Here is a 22,622-nt window from a genome sequence, read left to right on the forward strand (position 1 = left end):
AGTTATGACACTTTCTATTTGTCAGTTTTCTTTGGGTTAGGCCAATATACCCAAAGAAATAGAAATCCTGACAAAATAGCTAAAATGCCTGAAAAATGTCAAAAATGAATCTATCCTCAGCTTGGAGAGCTAGTCCCATGAACATCACGCTGAATATGCTGAGGTCAGGGGTTATGTCATCGCCAGCATTTGTGGGAGCAGTTTGGGGAACAATTTATCCTTGGACCCATAACACCAGGGACATGGGCAGGCTCCTGTGACATGGGATCCTTGTCCAGGCGGCAGAAATAGTTTGTATTTTAGTCTTGGGCCTTGAAGGTATGGAGGTTTCCTCTTGTACTTTAGGCCAATCTTTATATCTATTCATGTTTATAGATCATTTTTCAGTTAGGCATCAGCATATGTTGTATTCTGGGATGATAAGGAGTAATGTTGTAAATTTTTTTTGCTAGGCCTTAATTTTGCATAAGGAGGGAAATGGAGGTTTTCATATAACAATGAAGCATGTCTGCAAAATGTACTGAACCTGTGCGAAATTTTCATGGTTTCACGCAATAGAATTTTGCCTGTTGCAGACAATATCTGTTCCGATACAACATTTGAAAACTACTGGTATAGACAGAATGTCATCTTTAACGGTGCACACCCCAGTTCTTCTGCGACCAGGGTCCGTGGTAGTGAATAGTAAAAAGTGACGAAAAGGGTTTTGAGGGTTCAAGTTTGAGGCGACATTTCTCATAAATTGCCAATACAGCCATAAAAGGCACAATACAGGTTTTGCGCTAGCACAGTTTGTTCTGCTATATATGCCTAAGGCCACACCGACTTAATTTTGTGGATGACATCCGCACGCGCATTAATTTTCGCCTGTCCTAAAAAAAAGATCACGTCCTCTGAAGCTCTGACCTGGGTCTAGGCCTGGGTAGTCCATGCTAGTTAGCGACAATAGGGAGCCGGCGGTAACTCTGGAGGACGGCACCCGAAGCTCCAGATCTCAGTACATATGTACAGTGCCGATTCAAAACTTCACAAAAAGCCAACATGTGCCGGCCTGTCGTATACATCGCATATTCACAATACCAGCTTTGTATTCCTGTGGTTTAGAAGCATTTTTATTTTTCGTCAGAATTTTTTTTATTCGCCCGCGCGCACTAGTTTGGGGGTCTTCAGCGGATGTCATCCGTAAAATTAAGACGGTGTGGCCTAATGTGGTGATACTAGTCTGATAATGATTCTAGAAAGATGACAACTGATGCACACATGAGATTAAACCTGAATCTTGGTCCTACAACTTATTGCCACCAAGACAACCATGTTATGGCTACCATTTGATGGTACTACTGCACATAAATTTAGTTCACTTGTCTAAAATTAGTACACGTAATGAAGGAACAACATATAAAAAGTATTTATTGTAAATGATGATGTTAGGATGAGGACTTAGGTAATTTTTCATTTTGAGCCAAAGCTAGTAGGATATTGAATGAAAGCAGGGCTCATTTTTTCTGCCATTTTTCACGTAAAAGTATACAGAAAAAAAATTTGGGTACACAATATAAGTAATCCGGCAATGGTTTAATTATTTTTTCTGACACAAATGTCAAGAATATGCTGTATACAGACATAATACATAACTAGTTTACATTTGTACCTTTGCGTACCTAACCCCATGCAGTACCCACAGTCAAATATTAGGAGCACAGGTCCAATTTTGGTTGTACAAAAGTGCATACACACCCAGTATTTCCAGCCCTGCAAGGGTGGGATTTGAAAAGATAGAATCCAGCTAATTACAAAACACGATGACACTAGTTTGTAGCGCAGTTTCTGAAGATGATGCCAGAAAGTTGACAACTGATGCGCACACGAGTTGACAGATGAAGCCTGATCCTACAAAGCAATTATTCCTAATTGGTACAAAGACAACCATATCGCTGCTTCTGTCGGCGGACTGCGCATACTTTGTTCCACATGAAAGTTTGGCAGATCTGAAATATCATCTACCGACGCGACAACGCAATGGGCAAGATTTCAACACAATTAGTGATAATTGCCATGATTGGGGCCTTGTAGGAAAGACAGTGGGTGTGGTACTGTACAGGTCATGTGGAACTAGACCGGATCGTAAGACCCTAAACCAATTTTAGGTACAGGTACACGGGTTTACATGTACATGTTATAGGTACAGGCCTGGACAAGTTAGGCCAATCATCTGTATGCCAATCTACATGTATCCAACTGTCAGTCCATACGTTCAGGTCCTTACTTTTTTGCTATATTTGTACTTTTTTGCTAGTTGCCATACTTTTAGCTTATCAAGACACGTGCTCCAGTTGTCCTCGATATTTTTACAGCGCTCTCCATATGAAATGAAGCAATCAACAGTTGATTTGCAATTCATGAGAATATTCCAGATATTTTGAGAGAAATAGCTGGGATGTGCTCTTTAATAGGGCAATACAGCTCTCTGATAGTAGCCTCATCTATAATTAGACATGTCAGAGAACCACCTCCCCAGTTTTTGCTTATCAACTTGTCGCTTTTTATCTTTTCTGGTTTAGACCAGCCTTCACTAGTACTCATTATAGATAGTAGATTTGAGCGAAAATCAGGTGAATACGAGTACTCTAGTTGGCCAGGAGAGTAAGCTCATGGTAATGGGAACATTGGACAAACAAAACCATACGGTGGCCAAACTTCAGCAAATCATTCTCCCAATTTGGCTAAATTTTCATATATTTCATAGCCTGGGTACCATCTGATTTGTACTGGCAACTCCCCAAAAATTTGGGGTTACCTTTACAAATCGGATGGCACCCAGGCTATATATTTGAGGCAGTATAGACTACTATAGTTAGTCTGGTTGAGGCTAGCTGGATGCCAAGAGATGGCTAAATATTCCATCCTCTCATCTTTAGTACTTTACTCCCATGTTACTGCACAGTAATCCAGAAGGAAATGTGATGTGTGAAGTAAAGCTAAGGATAAGACCATCTAAGGCTATCATAACGAATTTGGAAAGGCCGTTGTTCATCATGTATTAATAATATATAGCCGTTATTATCCAGGGGAAGGGATTGGTTGTGACAGCTGCCATACATGTATGTTGTGTGGAACCATTGAAGGTGAATTAGGACTGGTTCATCACTTCAGCCAAGTGCCTTTGCATTGAATCGCATTCTTTTTCATTTTCACAACCTGAGCTACAGGAGTCATTCCACCTATCCCTTATTTGACCATTGGGGCAACACAGAAGTAGCCTGTGTACCATCCTATTTTTTTGGAGTGAGTGTGGTAGCCCTGGCAAGTAGGACAGCACCCAGGCAAACACAGAAGATACACTATGGCAACCAATTTTCTCTGGTATGGTTCTGGTTTTGTAATGTCTTATTAACTTCCATTCATTCAGAGCTGGAATGTGAAAGATTTGTCAAAACTAGTTCAAGCAAGTTGCACCGTGTTGCATACATATCAAGACTTTTATTAAACGTCCTTGGCAAACTGATTAACCTTCTGCCTGCTGAAGCATTCTTCTGGCACAAAATTTGTTTTTTTTTACAGGCATAAGCAGCAGGCAAAAGGTTGAACCACTTTTCATGTAAGAAACGTCCCCATCAACAGTCTTTTTTTCTGGAATATTCCTGGAACGTGCGGAATATTCCAGGCCCTCCCCGCGACTGTTGCGTGCTCCATGCCTCTTTCATGACATCACCTGTTGAGTGCTTGCCAGTAGAAGTACCAAATGAAATTGAATATGCAGCGGTGTATTGCCATTTCATATTGTAAAAGCGGTGTAATTAGGTGTATTATATGACAGCCCAGCTACAATGTCACCACCCAATTTTGATCGTCCTTCGGATTGGATGTCTCATTAAAGTATTGTGTGCTTGGGGACCCCCGTGGGTCGGCTCGTTATGCTCCAATGGAGAAGTGATTCCTTCTCATCATCAGCCTCCCTTGCCTCATCTGTAGGGAAGTCTCTAACAATGCTGATCTGTATCATAGTTGCTCCCAGACTAACTATGCTGGTTGAAAAATTAGCCAGACAGGGAGCAGAGTTTACCAGGGGAGGTTGGCCACTGTAGGGTTTCATCTGCCCACACAGTTAAAAACAAATTCTCATTGCAGACAAATCTTGGGATATTTTTAACAAAAGTTAACAAAACAGAAAGCCAGAAAAACAGAATCCCAGACAGGCCTAACCCCTAGGCTGTGGATAGCCTGGCTTCCATCTGTGAAGGCAAGTACATGTATGCCTGCTCCAACCTACCTCCACCTAGGTTATAATATTAAGGTTCATAGTCCTACACCTGTTACAAACACAACCATAAACTGAAGTGAAACTGAAAGCACTGGCTTTGACCCTCCTATTGCGAAATTAAATACCCACAAACATAAAATAATCTATGTAGTTTGCGATTGAACCCAAGGTTCAAAGTTTGTCATGACTCATGGTGCACGTAGCCACATGGTCAGAATTCTCAGAAATGTGTCTGGTCTCACAAAAGGCAGATCCTGATATGGTTTAAAGCTGTGACCAAGTGAAAGAAAAATAAAGTTTTCCTTATTCCTGTATCTATCTGTATTGGTATAGCTGGTATAACCACCCTTCAGCATAACACCAGCTTCAACACACCAGCTCCTGTAACAGCATGTTGAGATGATAACTAGTGCAAAGTTTCTTCAGTACATGTTGATTTTATCAACAGTTGTAATGAGATAAAATTGGTAGTTTGCAGCCGTGTTCAATTAATTATCAAATACCAATATACCCCATACAGAGCTTGGAGTTCCAATTTAGAATGTAGCTTTTTTTAATACATTGTCCTCCAATGTAAAATGTAGCATTTTTGAAGATATATTTTTTCTTCTGTTTTTCACATGATAAACATAAAGTACAAATGCTAAGCTGCTTTACTACCTTCTCATTAAACTAAAAGGGGTATGTAGACCTCTATATTTACAGTCAGGCTTTCCATATGGCCTCCTTCAGTTCTGGACGACCCTTCTGCCCACAGTTGCGTGTGGAGCAATTGTTGAAACCGGTAGTGGGATGAAGTCTTTGCACGTTACCTGGTCATATCTTCCTGGCATGTCACACTACAGACAATCTGCCTGCTAAAATATTCATGATCTAATCCAGAAGATTAGTTTTGAAGAATGACATTACGTGGCATCGCAGGTGCCGTGCATATTTTCAGGGACAGATGATTCTTAATGTTGCCAATCTCGAAAGAATATTCTTTACTCAAAAATTTTTGCTGTTACATTTTCCCCATCATCCCTTTACCTTACGCCTTCTCCCGTCGTAGCTGCATGTATTCAAGCCCACTTTGACTTAATTTTATGGATTTTATCCTCACGTGCATGTATGTTTTTTTCTGGGTTTTCAAAAAAGGAAAAAGAAAATTATGCCTCCTTGGTCTACTCAGCTTTAGAATACAGGCATAGATTTGCGACGAAAGTTACTATAATTACAAGAAACAACATGTTGAACAATCCAAGAAAAGACAACTTGTTTGCTAGAACTGAAGTAGAAGAACATGAAGAAAGCATTTTTATTTTGGTGTATCACATATGTATTTTAAAGTCTAAGGTAAAATATAAAAATATCCTATGTGTTCAGTTATCATACTTTCCTAGCTGCCAAGTCTCTTTTGTCCTCTGCACTACTATTAATGGTTAGCAGGCTAGTATGGAGAAACACTTACTACCATCAGTACTGATATCTATCGGTATTGGTTGGGACGACCTTTCAGTTTCAACCATCTTTGGAAGGTTCCATTATACTCCTGTCTGAGGCCTGAGATGTGGATTAGAAATGTGACCAGAGCTAGAAACTTGAAACCTCTCAGGGTGTATATTGTGACTTTTTGATTGATTAGAAAGAAACAAAGTTACAACTTTTACTGGTAACTGTATTTGTGTCACTTGCAGCTATTATCCAGTTACATGTATATACATGTAGGTCATTTTCAAATTGGAATGGGAAGTTACTTTTTGTATAACCTGTTTTTAATGTCCACTCTGGTTTTTGTTCTTGTCTGAAGGACTAGCCTTTAATACTGTAAATCTTGAAATATTCGCAGCGGTTCTATTTTTGTGCTGATTTTTTCACCATGTCTTCATGACACATTCAATGATTGAACATGCATGTCCAATGTACATGTATTAATAAAACAGAATTACTAGTATATGAACTACAAATTTGAAACATAGTAAAAAAAAACCCCTTCACTCTCATCCCAAAATAAAACCACAGCGAAAGTAAATGCATTTTACAGTACTCCCCAACCAGTGGTTATTCTAATGGTTTTATTACCCCCTGAATGTGAAATCCACAGGTGTGCTGTTAGAATGGTACAGTAGTGGTGTCAGGACCCACCTTATGGCCTGTGTGCCATCCTGGTGTGTTAATGTGTGCACAGATAGTCACTATCCACCAGTTATTGCATTACCCGGTAGTAGTGACCATCAGAGCATGTGTATCTGCTGTGAGACTTATATAGCCAGCCAATATAGCCAGCAGCACAATAAAACCACTGCAAAAGTAAATGCACTTGCAATAATTAGGATTACAATTATAAGTTTACAAATTATCTTTTGTCACTAGACGTATGAAACCTAAACACATTGCAATACTTGGGACAAAATAGTCTTTGCTGCATGTTATTATGACCTCTGTAAGATCCAATTCATATATCCTTTTATGCCACCCCTGTTGACTTATGCTAAGTAATGTGTAGCACATATGGTATGTTATTATTAAAGTAGCAACACAGTAAAACCTGTTGCTCTCTTGTGGCGTTGTTGCCTTGTCAGAAATTATATGGGTTTATTTTCACCTGTGTATAGTACAGAATAACATTCGTGTGAGTAATTTAACAAGGTTGATTAAGAATTGTTGTCATAGAAATTCTTGCATGAGAAAACCCTGCACTCCCAGCATATTTGTGTGTGTCTGTGGAGCTGGTATTTATGTATACAAAAAAAGACTGGTATGGTTCAACTGAATGGTTGAAGAAGCCCTGCAAGGTTACTACCTGTTGCACACGTTTGTTAACCTGTCCTGCACACCTGGTGGCAGGTAACCCAGCCTCGCCAGGTACATGTAGTTCCCCTCCCCTGCCTGTGTATGATTACCTAAGGCACTCATGCCTGGCCAATTTTCATAACTGTTTGTGTGGGGATTTGCATGTGTAATTAGAAATGAATAGCGAGCGCGTGCAAGGTGCCCCCGATGCTATTGTTTAGGCTAGCGGGGCCTGCACCTCATTTGCAATTCTAATGGTGCCAAACGTCGTGTTCCCATAGGCTCGTGACTGCTGGGATACCTTGTAAAGAGTGGAGTTGATTGGCAGACTGCGTATAAAGCCAGAGCAGACGGGGTCCAGTTAGATCAGCGGACATCGAGCAGACCAGAAAACACTTGCGCACCGCCGGGCAGCCATGGATTCCGAACCGATCAACAGCGACGGTGAGACCCGTTTCCCTTCTCTTTCCCGTGTTTCCTTTTTCTCCTCCGCACTGTCCTGTATTGTCCTAAGAGCGGAAGTGTTCCCTACAACACGCTGTGCGCTCTTCAGCCATGTGTGTGTATACATTACAACCTCTCTGTGGTGGGAAAAGGTTCTGCTGCAGCTTGCTGCATGACGGCATGATGAGAAGGGAAGAAGATGTGGTGGTGGGTTTTCTGGGTGTTCTGTACAGTGCAGACATATTTGCCATGTGTGTCCCGAGCTGTTTGATGTACCATTTGAGCCCCACTGCCTGTAGAGTGCTCGTGCATTAGCGGGATGTTGAAACAGCAAAATGCATTTGCCTCTTCAATTCGGTAGGTCCATGCCATCTGGGCTCCCTGTGCGCAGGGAAAGTGATGTTTGTTTCACCCAGTCAGAATGAATACTTATCACTGTAGCTCCTGTTATCAACACTGGCCGAACAGACAATGCCCAGCGGAGCCATAGAAGATTGCCTCAAAGATGTGTTTAAGGATATCTTTCAAAACTGGTGGTGTAACTAGTAGCTAAATGCATATTTCAAAGGCTGAAGGTTCCAAGTAACATGGAGTGTTGATAATTAGAGCTTTCTCTCTTGTTTGATAAAATGGTAAGTTTATGAGGTAACATGCTTTGACCTTTAGGAAGATATTTCTTTGCGTTGTGTATACGACACGAAGCAGGATGGACATCCGCTTGGATCAATAGAAAACTGTAGATGGATATATGACAAGGAGCCATGTTTGTAAAGTATTTTTCCTGTTAGTTCATATCATCACGATGGATATACACGTAATTTAGAACAGACACACATGTCTAGGTCAATAGCTTTTGTTCCCTCTGTGTTGAAACTTGAAGAGTGTCCAGGAAAAGGCAGGGTCAGTTCAGGTTCTGAAACAACAGGTGCCCAGCAGGTGACACAACGGGCCACAGGTTTCCTCACACAGCACTCCGTTGCACATGCACCGGGCGTGTGCCCCACAATTCCTATGTTAATTTCTGTCATAGTAATTGGTCTGGGGGAAGGATGAAAAGGTGTATACACTGTAAAGAGCACCTGTTGCAACTGTAGGTATTGAAATGAGAATTCTTACACTTACAGCCTTCTTTTTTATCAGGATCTTCCCAACAAGCTAACTGATGAAAGAAGCATTTGGAAAGATTTTGTCCTGGTTGTAAACATGATATTTTGAGCCCACGAGAGAAAGATTCCCGGGAAAATTTTTTTCCATATCAGGTTTCTATTGTAAGACTGGAGGATAACAGGAGAAATCCCTCTGAAATTGGTATTGTATTCGGCTAAAAATTGGACCAAACCTGCAGCTCAAGTCTGGCATGTTTGACTGGCTGTGAAATTCATTTTTGAGCATAGGTGTACTGCTGTACCCAACCTAAAAATTTAGATCCATAATTTAGATCCACAACATAAAGTAGACTGTCAGCAAAACAATACCACTAACCTTACAACCTCTCATCAAAACTTGAATCCGAAATACAGCCAACTTCAAAATTTTAAACAAGTAATGCGTCATAGTAAAAATGTCAAGAATATGCTGTATACCTACCTACCTTTATACAGGTGTTCAATAGCACCTTTATGTATAGAACCCCACACAAATATCTAAATTCACCCACAGTCCAAAATCAGGTGCAAAGCTCCAATGTTCACAGAAAAGGTGCACAAAAGTACAGATGCGTCCAGTATTTTCAGCCCTGGGAATGTATGCCTGTCTTTTTACACATTCAGATGATTCTTCAGGTAAGCTTTTGGAAGATGAGACCTCTGGTAGATAATTTGTTTGCATGTTTCAAAGTGACCAACAGAATAAGTGGTCAGGGAAAATCGCTTGCTGTTATTTCTTACAACTTTTCAGTGGATGTTCTATAGTCTTATTGACATGAACCTGCTCGGATTCAGGCCAACCTGTGGGTGTGGTGCCTAATTTCAGTCATGTTTTAAGCATGTAATATGTCCCATACATCAGTATCAGAAGGCAACTGTCCCAGGTAGAGATTAGACTGCATGGCTGGTAGTCCATGTAAACATCTAACAATGGCGACCTGTTGCATTCTCATTCTGTTGGTTTAGACCAAGGCGAAAATAGAGAGAAAAACGGTAAACAGTTATTGTTCAAGAAAATTAGACATTTTTCAGTGTAATGGTGTAATTTGTTTTGCATGCAAGGTATTGGAAGTATTTTACATTGTGCCATAAACTTAGTCAGTTTTAAGAATATCTGGAAGAATCTGACATTGTTTATGATCTAAGAAATAGGTAGAATTAGGTGTTATGTTCATTCATGTGTTGGGGCTGACCAAAAATTGCTCCAAAATCGTCCTGGGCAATTGTTATCTGATCACCAGTTGATAGAGACACAAAACATGGCTTGGGTAATTGATATTGTCAGTGGCATATGGTAGCAGTCCATTGGGCATAATGGTATTGTATTAGATATTGTGTAGGTCCCCCTTTGGGGCGTATTCTTTCATCTGCCCTAATGCAGGGTTGCCCTCCCAATTCAATGTGATGTATTATAGCCATAGAATTGGCAAGATGAAGACATTACTGTTCAGCATATTACCTATGCTTTTCATTTGCTGACACGGACGATTTTCGTGGAAAATTCATAATTCAAATCAAACAAAGATTATTTACAAACTCAGTCACTGATGAAAAGTAGTGGATGCTACCTGAAACATCTGACAGTTTTCAAAACCTGTCCGGTTGCTTGAGGTACAATTTCTTGTGTATCTCATTACCTGGATGTCTAACCTTCATCAACGAACACAAAAGAATCATTTATGAAAGAATCTGTTTCAAATTTCACAAAACCTCTCCTTTCTTGTTCTTTAGTACATATATATTTGAGTAGTAGCCCCTGGTTTCTGTAAGTGTAAGTGAACAGAATAAAATTTCTCTCTGTTGATCCACTATCACAATTTTCAAGGCAAATTTGTCATTGAAATCAAATACAGAAGTCTTTATCAAAGAATCTGTTTTATAAAATTTGACAAAACCTTTGAGGTATACATGCAGTCTCTGGTATGAACAGATGTATCTGTAACTGAACAGAATAAAACTTCTCTGTGTCGTGTGCGTTCCCGTAGCAGAGTGAGGTTAGGATGAGAATTTCAGGAGCTGCCGTGGCTCGTTAACAAGCCTTTGATGATCCCAGCTGCGGTGATGAGGCCTGGCATCCCCGCCTCTCCTGAATTATGAATTTCAGGACGGGAGTGACACAATGGTGGCCTCATACATCATTCATGTCCACCCCTCCATTATTCTGATGATTTTCTGCACCAGTGGTGACACGGTGTCCGGTTATACAGCTGCGTTTTCATTGAACAAATAACATCTTCTTCTGGCTTTATAAGGGCATTCGTCCTAGATGGTGGTCTGCATGGTTCCTTGCCCACTGGTCTTAGCTGTAAAAGAAGGAATGAATGAATAAATGAATTTTTACTGAAAAATACTATTCATCTCAATGATAACATTTTGCTTGAGTTTCATTGCATTTCAAAAATGATTTATTGAGATTCACCACATTTGTGGAAGGATTGACATAAGATGTCAATACGAAGACCAGACTGAAATTAGATTTGGTATGTGCAGTTTTCAACAAATTTGTGAAGAGAGCGCGATTGAGTATTTCTGGCACATTTTGGAATACAGTGCCGCTAATTGCCCCATCGCAATTGACCTGAACAACCCATTATTAATTGGCTTCTAATGCATCATTAATGTAAGGTGTGCCCATTGTCACATCAGGTGCATGTGGGTTAATTCTCCCTCGGGGTGCTTTTGACATAATTGCAGGCTCGTGCGTACTGTTATCTCGGAGACAGAATACCGTTCCGTGTAAAGGTTACAGAGAAAAGATGGATTTTTCCTGGAGCAGGATAGTAAGGTTCCTCCATAGGCCTTCATTACCACTCTCCAAGCAGAGGTTAGTGGGGAAGATTGGGACCTTTTTGTCATATGCCCCGTTTTCCATTGCTACTCCTCCATTGAGGTGATTAGTACAGCCCCTTTTGGCAGTAGTGGTGAGGAGTAACAACAGAAAACAGGGCATATTATAGAAAGGTCACAGCCCTCCCCACCAACCTCTGCTTGGAGAGTATTCAAGGCCTTCTCTACCACCTGAGTAATCCCTTGCTAGACTGTTTCCAGGGTCAGCTCCTTAGTTATACTTGTAGGGCCAACATGCCCCCAAGGAGGTTATACCAGAGCTAGTATGCAATCGTACCTTTACGTACATAACCCTGCACAGATATCGAGGTACACCGGCACATCTGCGATCAGAAGTTAGGTGCACAGAAGTGCCTGTGCACCAAGAATTTCCAGCCCTCATTAAAAAGTATTTTCCCACTAATACCAGATATATTCTTTATCCTATCAGAAAAGAAGAAAATCTGATCAGATTCCGAAGGAAGGATTTTATTTTCCAGCTGAGTCCCTCCCGTGTCCGTCCTGCTGTGATAGAAGAATATTGTCCCAAAGTGATTTTTATCTGCCACACCGTGTTAACACCGTCCTGTATTGATCTACGAGGTACAACCACCATTATCACCAGCCAGTCTGTATGTACCCGATCCATTTCAGGGCGGAACACAATAGTTATTCAATTACCTGGCCCTATATTGATGTGGATAAACGCAGTGGCCGCCGAGAAAAGTGCCGGGTCAGGGGATTTAGCGCTGCGTTGCCATGGCAAAGGGCTATTCTTCCCTAGGCCGCTGAGTTGAAAGGAGATAAAAGTTGACCTTTATAATTCAAATCTGCTGAAATCTACTTGAGCAGGGCTGGGGGAAATGCTGCGTGATGTCGGCGTGGTTACTTTGGGATTTACATGAAAATGCAGGTTACAGGTGATATGTCTGCAAGTTGTCAGGACTTAATAGTAAATCAAATTATTATGTCTTAAAAGGTTTGTGATTTACTGTAGATTTCCAGAAAATTGATTCACCATGCAGCAGTGCTATGTAGGTAGGGAAATAAATTAACTGAGAGGTTAATGTCAGTAATATGGATTATTGTTATCCATCATTATCACATGGATGGAGGGATTTTTAAGCACCTTATCATGTCTTTATATTTCATATCTACCAGTTTTCTGTACCACCTCTAAATATCTTTTCCTTTTTTCTTTCATTTTTGTATTTTCATATCTGCATTCATTCATTCATTCATTCACTCATTTATTCTTTCCTTAGTACAATCGTCCCTGCTGGTTACATGGTATTAAGGGAATGGGTCCTGACACTTACTTTTTTCATACATAAATGCCACGATGGCCTTTGGTGAAATGTCACAGTGCAGGTTTATACAAAATGAGGATTTCAGTCTTTGCAATGTGGCTGGATCAATAAAAAAGTCTCTAATAAAAGTGAAATGTTCACAATTTTATCACCATGCGATTGTGAATTCCATGTAAAATTATGCTCCAGACATAGTCTTTCCAACATTGAAACCAACAACTCACATATTCAGGTTAACTGAGAGAATCAGGGGCTCTTTCCTGCCTCTCGGTCTGCTATTCTGTTTTCTGGTGATTGCAATACTGTGTAATAGGGTGTCCTACCAAAGTTTCCCTCTGACTGGGTATCCTACCAAAGTTTCCCTCTGACTGGGTATCCTACCAAAGTTTCCCTCTGACTGTGTAATAGGGTGTCATATCAATGTTTAGCTCTTGGGAACCTCCGCGGTGGCGTGCCTCTCAGCTTGTTCTGTCACTGTCTTTTCTGTGACTAATATTTGCTCCCCCTTCTTCTTACAGAGTTTAAACAAGAAAGGGATAGCTGGGATCAGGAAGGTACAGCCTTTCTTAATGTTTCACCCTGTGTATGCACTTCCTATGTCATCTGGACCACAATAAGCATTTGGTTAGAAAAAATGGTTTTCAGATTTTGGTCCTATTGAAAGACTTATGCGTAGTCCAAAACAAAAGTTACCCACATCCAAAAAATTCAGGAAGAAATTTTGAAAGGTCCTCATGGGGAAGTGTGTACGGGGTCTGTGAACTGCGTCAGTGGTTCATGATCATCTTAATTCCTCTTTAATTTGAGACTAATAGGCCACACCAATTTAATTTATTAGTTCTCCGATTTAACAAAAATAAGCTTAACTGGAAAAACGTAATAGAAAACAAAGGCTGATGACCAGGATTATGCCTCAGTGCACTCAGTTTATGAAGTGAATACAGTCATATTCATATTCCCTCAGTGCCCTCTGCTTTTATGATGACTGCTTACAATATTTTCACCTTAAAATTTCTGATAAGTGAGAACCAATGAAATAACTTGGTGTGGCCTTGGTGAAGTGCTGGTGATATTGAACTGTACAGCAGTGTTCTCACTCTCCTGACCTGCTCCGTAGGGAAGCGCCCAGCCGAGGATGAGGGGGGCCAGTCCAACAAGCGAGCTCGACCGCCACCACCGGTGGACCTGAGAATCCTGCTGCAGAGCAAGGTAAGTCTGTAGTCCCAACACAAGGAAAGTGGTGCTGCACAAAGAATAGAAAAAAGGAAAGACACTGGTTAACAACAGTAAGAAAAACATAGTCTGTAAGTTTTGTTTTATGTCTGAGCTTGAGCAAATTGACCCAATGCTAAAGTGTCTTGAAATTTAGTTCATACATCTATACTCAGCACAGAATACAAAGAATATCATTGTGAAGGGCAATAGAGCAAAGCTCTCTAGTGACATGTAACACAATGCCAATGATAAAGTAATGAGATATCATCATCTGTTGTCACGTTTCTGAACATTCTGTGCTGAGTTTAGTTTATCTATTACAGCAGCATGGTTGATATGTAAGGTTCTTTTTCCAGAATGCTGGAGCCATCATAGGCAAGCAGGGCTCAAACATCAAGCGCCTGCGTTCAGAGGTGTGTATCATCCCTTTCTCTACAGACAGCTTTAAACTGAAGCATCTTGAAGTAAAAAAGACCGAAGCATCTTGTTTTAATCGAAATTTTAAAAGTAAACGACTTGTAGATGCTGAGTACAGGCAATACTACACTACAGTAATATAATAAATGTAGATAACCAATTGTAGTTATGTCAACTCAATGATTTTTCATAATGTTACTGCTACAATGCTGTCTTCTCAGGATTCTTTTTGCTGCTTTTCTAACTTTCGTTCTTCTAGTTATTATTGGCTTCAGAAAATGTGTCCAGCATGCATTTGCCTCAATGTTATATTTACCAAATGTGTACGGTATAGTCAGTTGATTCTACATGTGAGTATACTTCATTAAGTTGGATGAAATAGCCCCTAATTTCGATATCAAGCAATTTTTATAAAAGCCGACCTAATTTCAATGATACTTTATAAATGAGTGGCGTTAATCTGGTGGTGGGTAGTCATGTGTTCAGTGTGTACCTCTGATCTTCACATGGATCTAGAGATCTGTGTCTCGCTCAGCTTTGTAAAGTTGTGTATCCTCTAGTCCTATATGACTCCAGCTAATGGCCTTATTTCTCCTCTCCCCTTTAGACAAAGGCCCGGCCCGCAAGCCCAAGCTAATGAGACCTTTGCCAATTTTGCAGCCCGCCCGTCCCGGGGACAATTATGTGATCCTCTCTCTCTCGTTCTTTACATCCAGTAGATTCTTTCTCCTCCATTTTATATCTATAGATGTTATACTGCCTTGTCCCAAACTATCAGTCAGAACTGCCCGTCATCTCCATCACCATTACACCTCTCTCTCTATCTTTCGCTCTTTAGTCCCGATCTCTTGTCATGTTTATGACGTAGCAAGTGTCCCTCGCTTGATTTCACACTCCGCTTCGTAAAGCTTATCCCGTTTTTGCGTGGGTTGTTGCAGCCGCCAGCCCGGGGACTAAGGTGCGAGCATCGGTGCGCCGCCATGTTTAATCCTCCACTAGACAAGGGTCCTATATCAGAGAAATGTGGGGCAATTATAGTTCATGTGACTTGTATATCCCCTCATTCTCACACACCCCCTTCCCAACCACCCCCCTGCAGCCATCCCCCTCGCTCGCTCGCAGCCCCCCACCCCCCTCCATCAGCAAGCGCAAGTGTGCCTCTTCTCTTTGTGGTCCACAACAACTGAAGTAACCAATGTTGCTACCATACAAACATCTCAACACCACCAGTTTTCTTTGAAACAAAATGTCAAAATGAAAGGACATTACAGTCAAACCTGCCCAAGAAGACCACTCGGGGGACCCATTAAAACCTGGTCATGTGGCCATGGACAGGTAGCCACTATAGACAGGATTCTGAATGCTTGTGTTAATAGCAAAATTATCTAAGGGACGAACAAATAATGGTCACATGGCCAGGTGGTCCTTATGCAGAGGTGGTCACTTGTACAAGTTTGACTGTAATGCTCACATATTAGACCCATAGTCAATAGTGAAAGGTCTCCTTTTCCCAAAGATATGTCCAGACCATTCATCCATAAATGACATGTTTGTCAATGCTACCATAAATGAGATATCTTCATTTTGGTTTAAACAGTATGTACCAGTGGCTTTGCTGAAAGAATATCCTCAAAATGTAACTCGAAATTGTCTCTAGTCTAAAGTTGGTTACTACAGTTGGGTATCCTGTCTCCGCCAGACCATGTGAATGCCGTTTGTTGCCGAAGCACTCTTCTTTTTAATCTCCCTTCCTCTACACAGAAAAGCCGCCACCTTCCAGAAGTCTTCCATGGTAGTAGTTGATACGTATCTCTCTCGCGTATGCTTTAATAAGTATGTTACAGTTATGAAATTGATGCCTAATTGACACTGGCCCTCTCTCCAACACTACCTCTTGTCCCCGACCCACAATGGAACGAACGTTGTGTGCCTCGCCCCGGCCTGGCCTGGTCCCGATTGATCCGGTCCGCTCGAAATCCGTTCTGCCCCGGCCCGGCCCGTACCATGTCTCCATCCTGCCCTGCCTCCACCACCACCACCACTACTCCAGTACAAAGCAACCGTTACCGTCCCTGACTGCACTGGCCCCGAGCGGTATGTCCCAGTGTGTAGGAAAAAACTTTTCTACACATGAATTATTTTCCTCACTCACTCTTATGATTTTTAAGTCAGTCATCCCACACTCACGGTTGGTATTAAAAACGGAGTTCAAGACTCGAACAGCAGCATAGTTGCTGATAAGGGGGTTCTTTTCTGGGCATGTGAGATGCGTATGCAGTGGAAAGTATCATAGTGCAAAGGAAAGACTTCCTGTAGTCCATCTCAACTGTGGTGTTGTAGTTGTTTCCATGTGGTGCTGTGACGGCTGTATAGCTTATTTTGTCCCAGAAAATAGAACCTAAAGAAAACTGTATTTTCTGACCGGTATCAAGTATTATCTTGCAGTTCACCTGTTGCTGTCGTTAAGATATTGACCAACAATCTCCATCCTCAATGTTATCCAAATAATAAGTAGCAAGGGTTTTCCAAAACTTTCAATTCTGTAATTCTAAACAAATCAAACCTTTCCAGTTCCATTTCTGTATTTAAATCAGTTCATTTCAAGTTTTATGGGACGTTTTTCCCTAAAGATCTAAAGAAAAGGCTAAAAATTTTACTCCACGTAGAATGCGTGTGTGTGTTCACTTTTATTTCAAGTAGAGGTACATGTAGTTGTGCAAGTGTGTAAGAAAGCGAGAAATGATACATGACTATTGTTTTTCTCCCATGTTCGCAGCATCCTTACCATATCGGCTGACTTGAACACAGCGTGTGACTGCCTGCTAGATATCATACCTGTGCTGGAAGATGTGAGTACTCGGGACAGACAATGCCAGATGTCTGGTGTCCTTTCTTATTGGTCAAACTTAATCATTTTATTTTTTGTCAACAGTACTGAAATATTCATAGTCTTGATAATGCTCCAGCCTCCAGGGCTCGAAATTCATTTAGGGACATGAATATCACAACATTTAAACAAAATAACAGGAAGATACTGCACAGTAGGTATGATAGTATTTTTACATACGTACATAGCCCGACACACAAATATCTATGTGCACAGATACACCCACGGTCCAAGTATGTCTGCACCTGGATATGATACTTAATTAAACAGAAGTATCTATGCACAAAATATCAAGTGATGTTAGTTGATGTTAGTGGATGTAATTAGTGGGACCGCTTCGCTAACATTGGATGGTTCTATTGTAGGCTGTCTCTCACCATTGCCATTACTCCCCACAGTACCAGCAGCACTACCAGCAGCACAAGGACCTGAACTTTGACTGTGAGCTGCGCATGTTGGTCCACCAGAGCCAGGCAGGCTGCATCATCGGCCGCGCGGGATTCAAGATCAAGGAACTACGGGAGGTGGGCTGTACTTCCCTAAGGGTCCTATTAGAAATGTCCCAGTGTTCTAGCTAACGTGGCTTGCATAGCTTGAGCATGGGGGCCCCCTACGCTGTGATTTGGACCCCTGTGCTTTGAGTTGGACCCCCACTTTGATTTGGATGCCCAATGCTGTGATTTAGGCCCTAACACTGTCTTTCAACCAGCGAAGGGGTGTTTTTCTTACTGGGGAGAATCCTGTGTCCCATTATGTAACTTAACATTTTGCTTTGGAATAATGCTGTAACAGACAGAAAACTTAAAATTTGCCCCTCAAAATACAAGGATGTAACAATCAGCCACAATTCACAACAATCCAAAGAATACTAGTAGCTAGTGATATCAGTCGTTCATAATCTTTGTCATGTTTTGTTTTTCAGCAAACTGAGGCAAACATCAAGGTGTACTCAGAATGCTGCCCAGGTTCCACGGAGAGGGTTGTTGCATTGACTGGTATGTAGTGCGATTTGATTTTATATGTATTTCTGCAGTACTAATGTAATTCATTTTCTGTTCACGGTAGCAAAAGTTCACGGTCTGAGAAAAATGGACATGTTCACGGAACTACATTATCATATTCACGGTGGCGACAGGTGCAGGAAAAAGAACGTCCAGGAATTTTGTTAACTGTAATGATAAGTGCACGGTACAGAAGTGACAGTGAAAACAGTGATCATAACAGTACAGTGAAAAGGTCAGGAATTACAGTATCTCTGATTAAACTTTAAGCTTGTTAGGTCAAGAATCAATCTGCTTGATTGTTTGTTTGTACAGGAAAGCCAGAGAAGTGTATTGGTGCCATCAAGAAAATCATCGAACTGCTGCAGAAAGTAAGAATCCTTCTTGACAAGTTATCATTCTGTCGTTATTAGTCTTTTCTGTCTTTTATGCACTAATTCCATGTGAAAAGTAAAGCACTTGACCCTTGATTGCAAGCTTGTTGGGAAGCACTTTACTTTGTGTTCAGTTGTACAAATTCTTGATAATGTCAATTTCATTTTGTGTTAATTATCATCTTTTTCAATTTTTTTATATTCTTTATTGATTTGAGTAGAAAACATTGAAAAAAAAGGAATTATAAAATGAAAAAATTAAACATTCTGTCTCTTTGCCTTTGGTCTCCAGGCTCCCATCAAAGGTCCCAACTCGCAGTATGACCCCTTCCTGTACGACGAGTTCTACGCCGCAGAGTACGGCGGCTACACGTCGTATGACGACACCCGCGGCGGCCGTGGTGGGGACCGGAGGGGCGGCTTCTCCGGGCGCGGCGGTTCCGGGGGCGGTCCCAGAGGACGCGGCGGCCCGCCCAGAGGCCCGCGGGGCGGCATGTCCGGACAGCGGTCCGGGATGGGAGGTTCCATGGGCCATCGCGACCACGACTTCCACGGCGGCCACGGGGGCGGAGGGGCCGGCGGGCCACGCGGTCCCCGCATGATGGGCTCGGAGATGAGGTCTGGCCCCCCACCCGGCAGCAGGGGCATGGGAGGAGGAGGGGGGCCGCCCCCCATGCGCAACAGGGGGGGTATGATGTCCCAGGGGGGTCAAGGAGGCAGACCTGGCATGGGTGGCAGGTGGGGAAAGTTTGTCTTCTTATAAAACTGTCTGAGAGTGCTGTTTCCTCTGTGCTTTTCCTTGGAGATAGAACTTAGTAGAAGGAAACCCTGACACTAATTTGCCCTGACACTAATAAAACAAAAAGAGAACAGTGCTGTCATTATGATCATTTGTTGAAATGTTATTCTATGTTGAGGTTGAACTGCCTACAGAAATCATTGAAAACTGCCAGTAGGCGACATTTAGTATAACCTGGCAAAATCAAAACCTGAAGTTTTTCTGTCCATGCAGTGACCGGATGGGCGGCTATGGCGGTGGTGGCCGTGACTTCACGCGGGACGACTACGGAGGTGGCAGCAGGTTCGGCAGAGACCGGGATCGTGACGGGATGGGAGGTGGCGGTTATGGCGGCGGCGGTGGTGGCTTCAGATCAGGCAATGATGGTGAGAAGTTGATTCTTGTTGAATGGTTAACAGTAGGGCTGTGGACCTAATACCAGTATCCATAAAATTGTTTAGGTACAGGCCCCAAACTCTGCTGTACCTGTACTTGTACAAAATAAAACACTAGTGGGCCCCCTCTTTTTACACTAGAAATATATTGCATCTCAAATTTCAATCCTCAACAATTTACCACTAAAATATACATATGGCTACATACAGATCTTTCAAATTAATTAAGTTCATGTTCATAGTTTTGCAAATCAAACTGCCTTTGTTTTTCTATTTATATCTGACAATGAAATGAATCCACTGTACAACATTTTCTTCCTGACAAAAACTACAGATTTACAGCAAAGGGTATGAATGATTTTGGGACATGAATGATTTTGTTGTTGACCATCCAAGCCTGTGCTGAGAATATGTGCCAGTGCAGCAGAGGATAGACGTCCCCAGGGAACCTTGTCGCGTGTTGAAATTTTAATGGGAAAATCCAACTTCCAGAGAGATAAAGCCTGGGTGATTGAATGTGTGCAGACAGAATGGGGTGGATGGACATGTCCTGGGGGACAATAGGTTGACCTTGATAAATTGTAAGGTGCAGTGTGATGAAATGAAGGTCCGTGTCAGGAATACCTGTCAACATCCCCGTGTCTCTTCTGTCCTGCAGGATTCAGCGGCGGAGGCAACATTAACTCAACACAAGTCACAATTCCTAAAGAGGTGAGCTTTTGTTTCATTTCACCCTTACCTATAAAGCAAACAAAAAAACAATGTCCAATGTCTTCTTTTACTTGCAGTGTAATGAATACTGGTAGTACACTTTTGCTGCTGATGTGTGTTTGCCAAATGTGTTTCTACCATTCCTTCTGGTAGGCAGTTACAGTTAAAAGTACATTAAATCTTATACACACACACCCATGCACGCACGCAGCACACACACAAACATACGCACACACGCACACACACATGCGCGCATGCACACACATATATTTACATAGTGTTACATACATACATATATATATACATACATACATATTATACGTACATATGTATAAGATGATATATATGTGTGTATGTGTTTTAACTTGTAACTTACTGACTGTAGGAATTTTGTATTCCTCCTAAGGTTATCCCTAACAATACCTACCTGCTAGTTCAAGTAGTAGTTGGGCCACCTTGGCTGTATCTATGTATATCAGCCAGACCGATTAACACTAACAGAGACAGGAGGACATACTAGTAACCTCAACCCTTCTGTCCCCCCAGCTGGCAGGTTCCATCATCGGCAGAGGGGGGTCCCGCATCCGGTCCATCCGGGAGAGGTCGGAGGCACAGATCAAGATCGACGAGCCGCTGCCCGGCTCCACCGACCGCATCATCACCATCTCCGGCAACGACGACCAGATCCGCAACGCGCAGTTCCTGCTGCAGAACAGGTGAGCGGCTCGGGGAGGGCAGGGGGTCCTCTTGTTTCCTGTGAGCGACACCATCCATTTCACCTCTACTGTTTTGCCTTTTTGCTTTGTGTTTTTGGATTGATTTTTTTTTACTTTCTGGGCCCCAGTTTTCAGATGTTTGTTAACTTTGTAATCTCAGACAATTTTGCCGACCAGCTCTGACCTGTAAGGTTGCTGTTATCCCTCACGACCTCAATGAAAAATCGGCCTGCAGGCAAATTTGAGCTTCTCGTGAATAAACAATGCTTCAAGCAAACAAACAAACAGACAAACATTGCTAGTAATATTTTATTATGAAATACAATCATCATGATACAATCATCATGATTATGAAATAGAGATTTAGAAATCACAGAGATACCAAAGATTGCCAGTAATATTGAATTAGAAAATGCAACCATCATCATGATGATTATGAAATACAAATTAAATTTTCTATTCTATAGTATTGGAGACTAAAGCTGAGAAACTGCAGACATGAGAATGAACAGCACCTTCCTGTAGTGTCAGTGTTGGTCTGCTGAGCCCCGCCCAAATTGGGACACGTTTCTCATCCAGTTCAAAACAAGACTTGGATATTTGATGTCCTCCACAGCAGACAACCGGGCCCTTTTTGGCACACAGGGTCGAACGTTCCCCAGCTCCTGTCTATGTGCTGTTGTTAACTGTAGTGTGAAACTGGGGAGGACACTCTGTTGTGGTGCAGCTGGGAGTTGGTTCTACATGGTGTGGGGAGCTCAGTTCAGTGAATTTATTCATTGTTGCAGGGATATAGAGGGGGAAAGGAAGTTTCAGAATGATTTCTACCACCATAGACAGACTTTGGGCTATGCAAAAATGGTTACTCTTTTGTTTTCTGTTCACCTTATTCTCACAAAGAGTAACACCCTTTGGAAACAACATGTAATTTATAACCAGAACTCAGTTGATTTTAAATATGGTGTGAAAACAAGCTATGCACTCAGCTTTGTTACACTCCTCTGTTTATTACAACAGCTCCAGTTGATAAAACTGGGTGCAAAGTCACTTACAATCCATGTAGAATCCCAACTCCACGGCTGTTGTTTCCCCCGTGTGGTATGCTACTGTATACGTGTTAAGTTGTAAAAAAATGTGTTGTGACAGAATTTTGCACGTATCTATCTTCATTGTAGTGTGCGAGGCGATTCACTGATGGGAGATCATGGGTACTGAAAAGGGTCATGCGAAAGAACAGGTTTGTTTCCACCAGTGTGCAGAGGTTGTGTGCTGTTTATTTTTTCCTTTGTTTTTATTTAAAGATCCTCTTCTTCAGTAAAAACAGTTGTGCATGATACATGTATGTTAATTGTTGTCTGTGTATGATGTTC

General features: G+C 41.7%; 1 protein-coding gene across 2 annotated transcripts in view; it reads left to right on the plus strand.

Annotated features, from left to right (window-relative positions):
* LOC109471932 (heterogeneous nuclear ribonucleoprotein K-like) overlaps nt 1–22,543 on the plus strand; it is a 29,360-nt gene extending 6,817 nt beyond the window's left edge. The window contains exons 2-15 of one of the 2 annotated variants that reach the window (XM_019771432.1): nt 7,315–7,477; nt 13,277–13,312; nt 13,876–13,967; nt 14,330–14,386; nt 16,441–16,484; nt 17,167–17,239; nt 17,676–17,801; nt 18,200–18,272; nt 18,594–18,649; nt 18,945–19,390; nt 19,665–19,816; nt 20,484–20,536; nt 21,083–21,252; nt 22,428–22,543. In XM_019771432.1, the coding sequence (XP_019626991.1) occupies nt 7,450–7,477; nt 13,277–13,312; nt 13,876–13,967; nt 14,330–14,386; nt 16,441–16,484; nt 17,167–17,239; nt 17,676–17,801; nt 18,200–18,272; nt 18,594–18,649; nt 18,945–19,390; nt 19,665–19,816; nt 20,484–20,536; nt 21,083–21,252; nt 22,428–22,467 (1,446 nt within the window). In that variant the 5' untranslated portion in view covers nt 7,315–7,449 and the 3' untranslated portion in view covers nt 22,468–22,543. The remainder of the gene's footprint in view (nt 1–7,314; nt 7,478–13,276; nt 13,313–13,875; nt 13,968–14,329; nt 14,387–16,440; nt 16,485–17,166; nt 17,240–17,675; nt 17,802–18,199; nt 18,273–18,593; nt 18,650–18,944; nt 19,391–19,664; nt 19,817–20,483; nt 20,537–21,082; nt 21,253–22,427) is intronic. The other variant, XM_019771433.1, reaches the window with a different exon arrangement.
* The last annotated feature ends 79 nt before the right edge of the window (nt 22,544–22,622 follow it).

Source organism: Branchiostoma belcheri, unplaced genomic scaffold (genome assembly GCF_001625305.1).
Source record: "Branchiostoma belcheri isolate BF01 breed outbred unplaced genomic scaffold, Haploidv18h27 scaffold26, whole genome shotgun sequence".
NCBI classification, from domain to species: domain Eukaryota; kingdom Metazoa; phylum Chordata; class Leptocardii; order Amphioxiformes; family Branchiostomatidae; genus Branchiostoma; species Branchiostoma belcheri.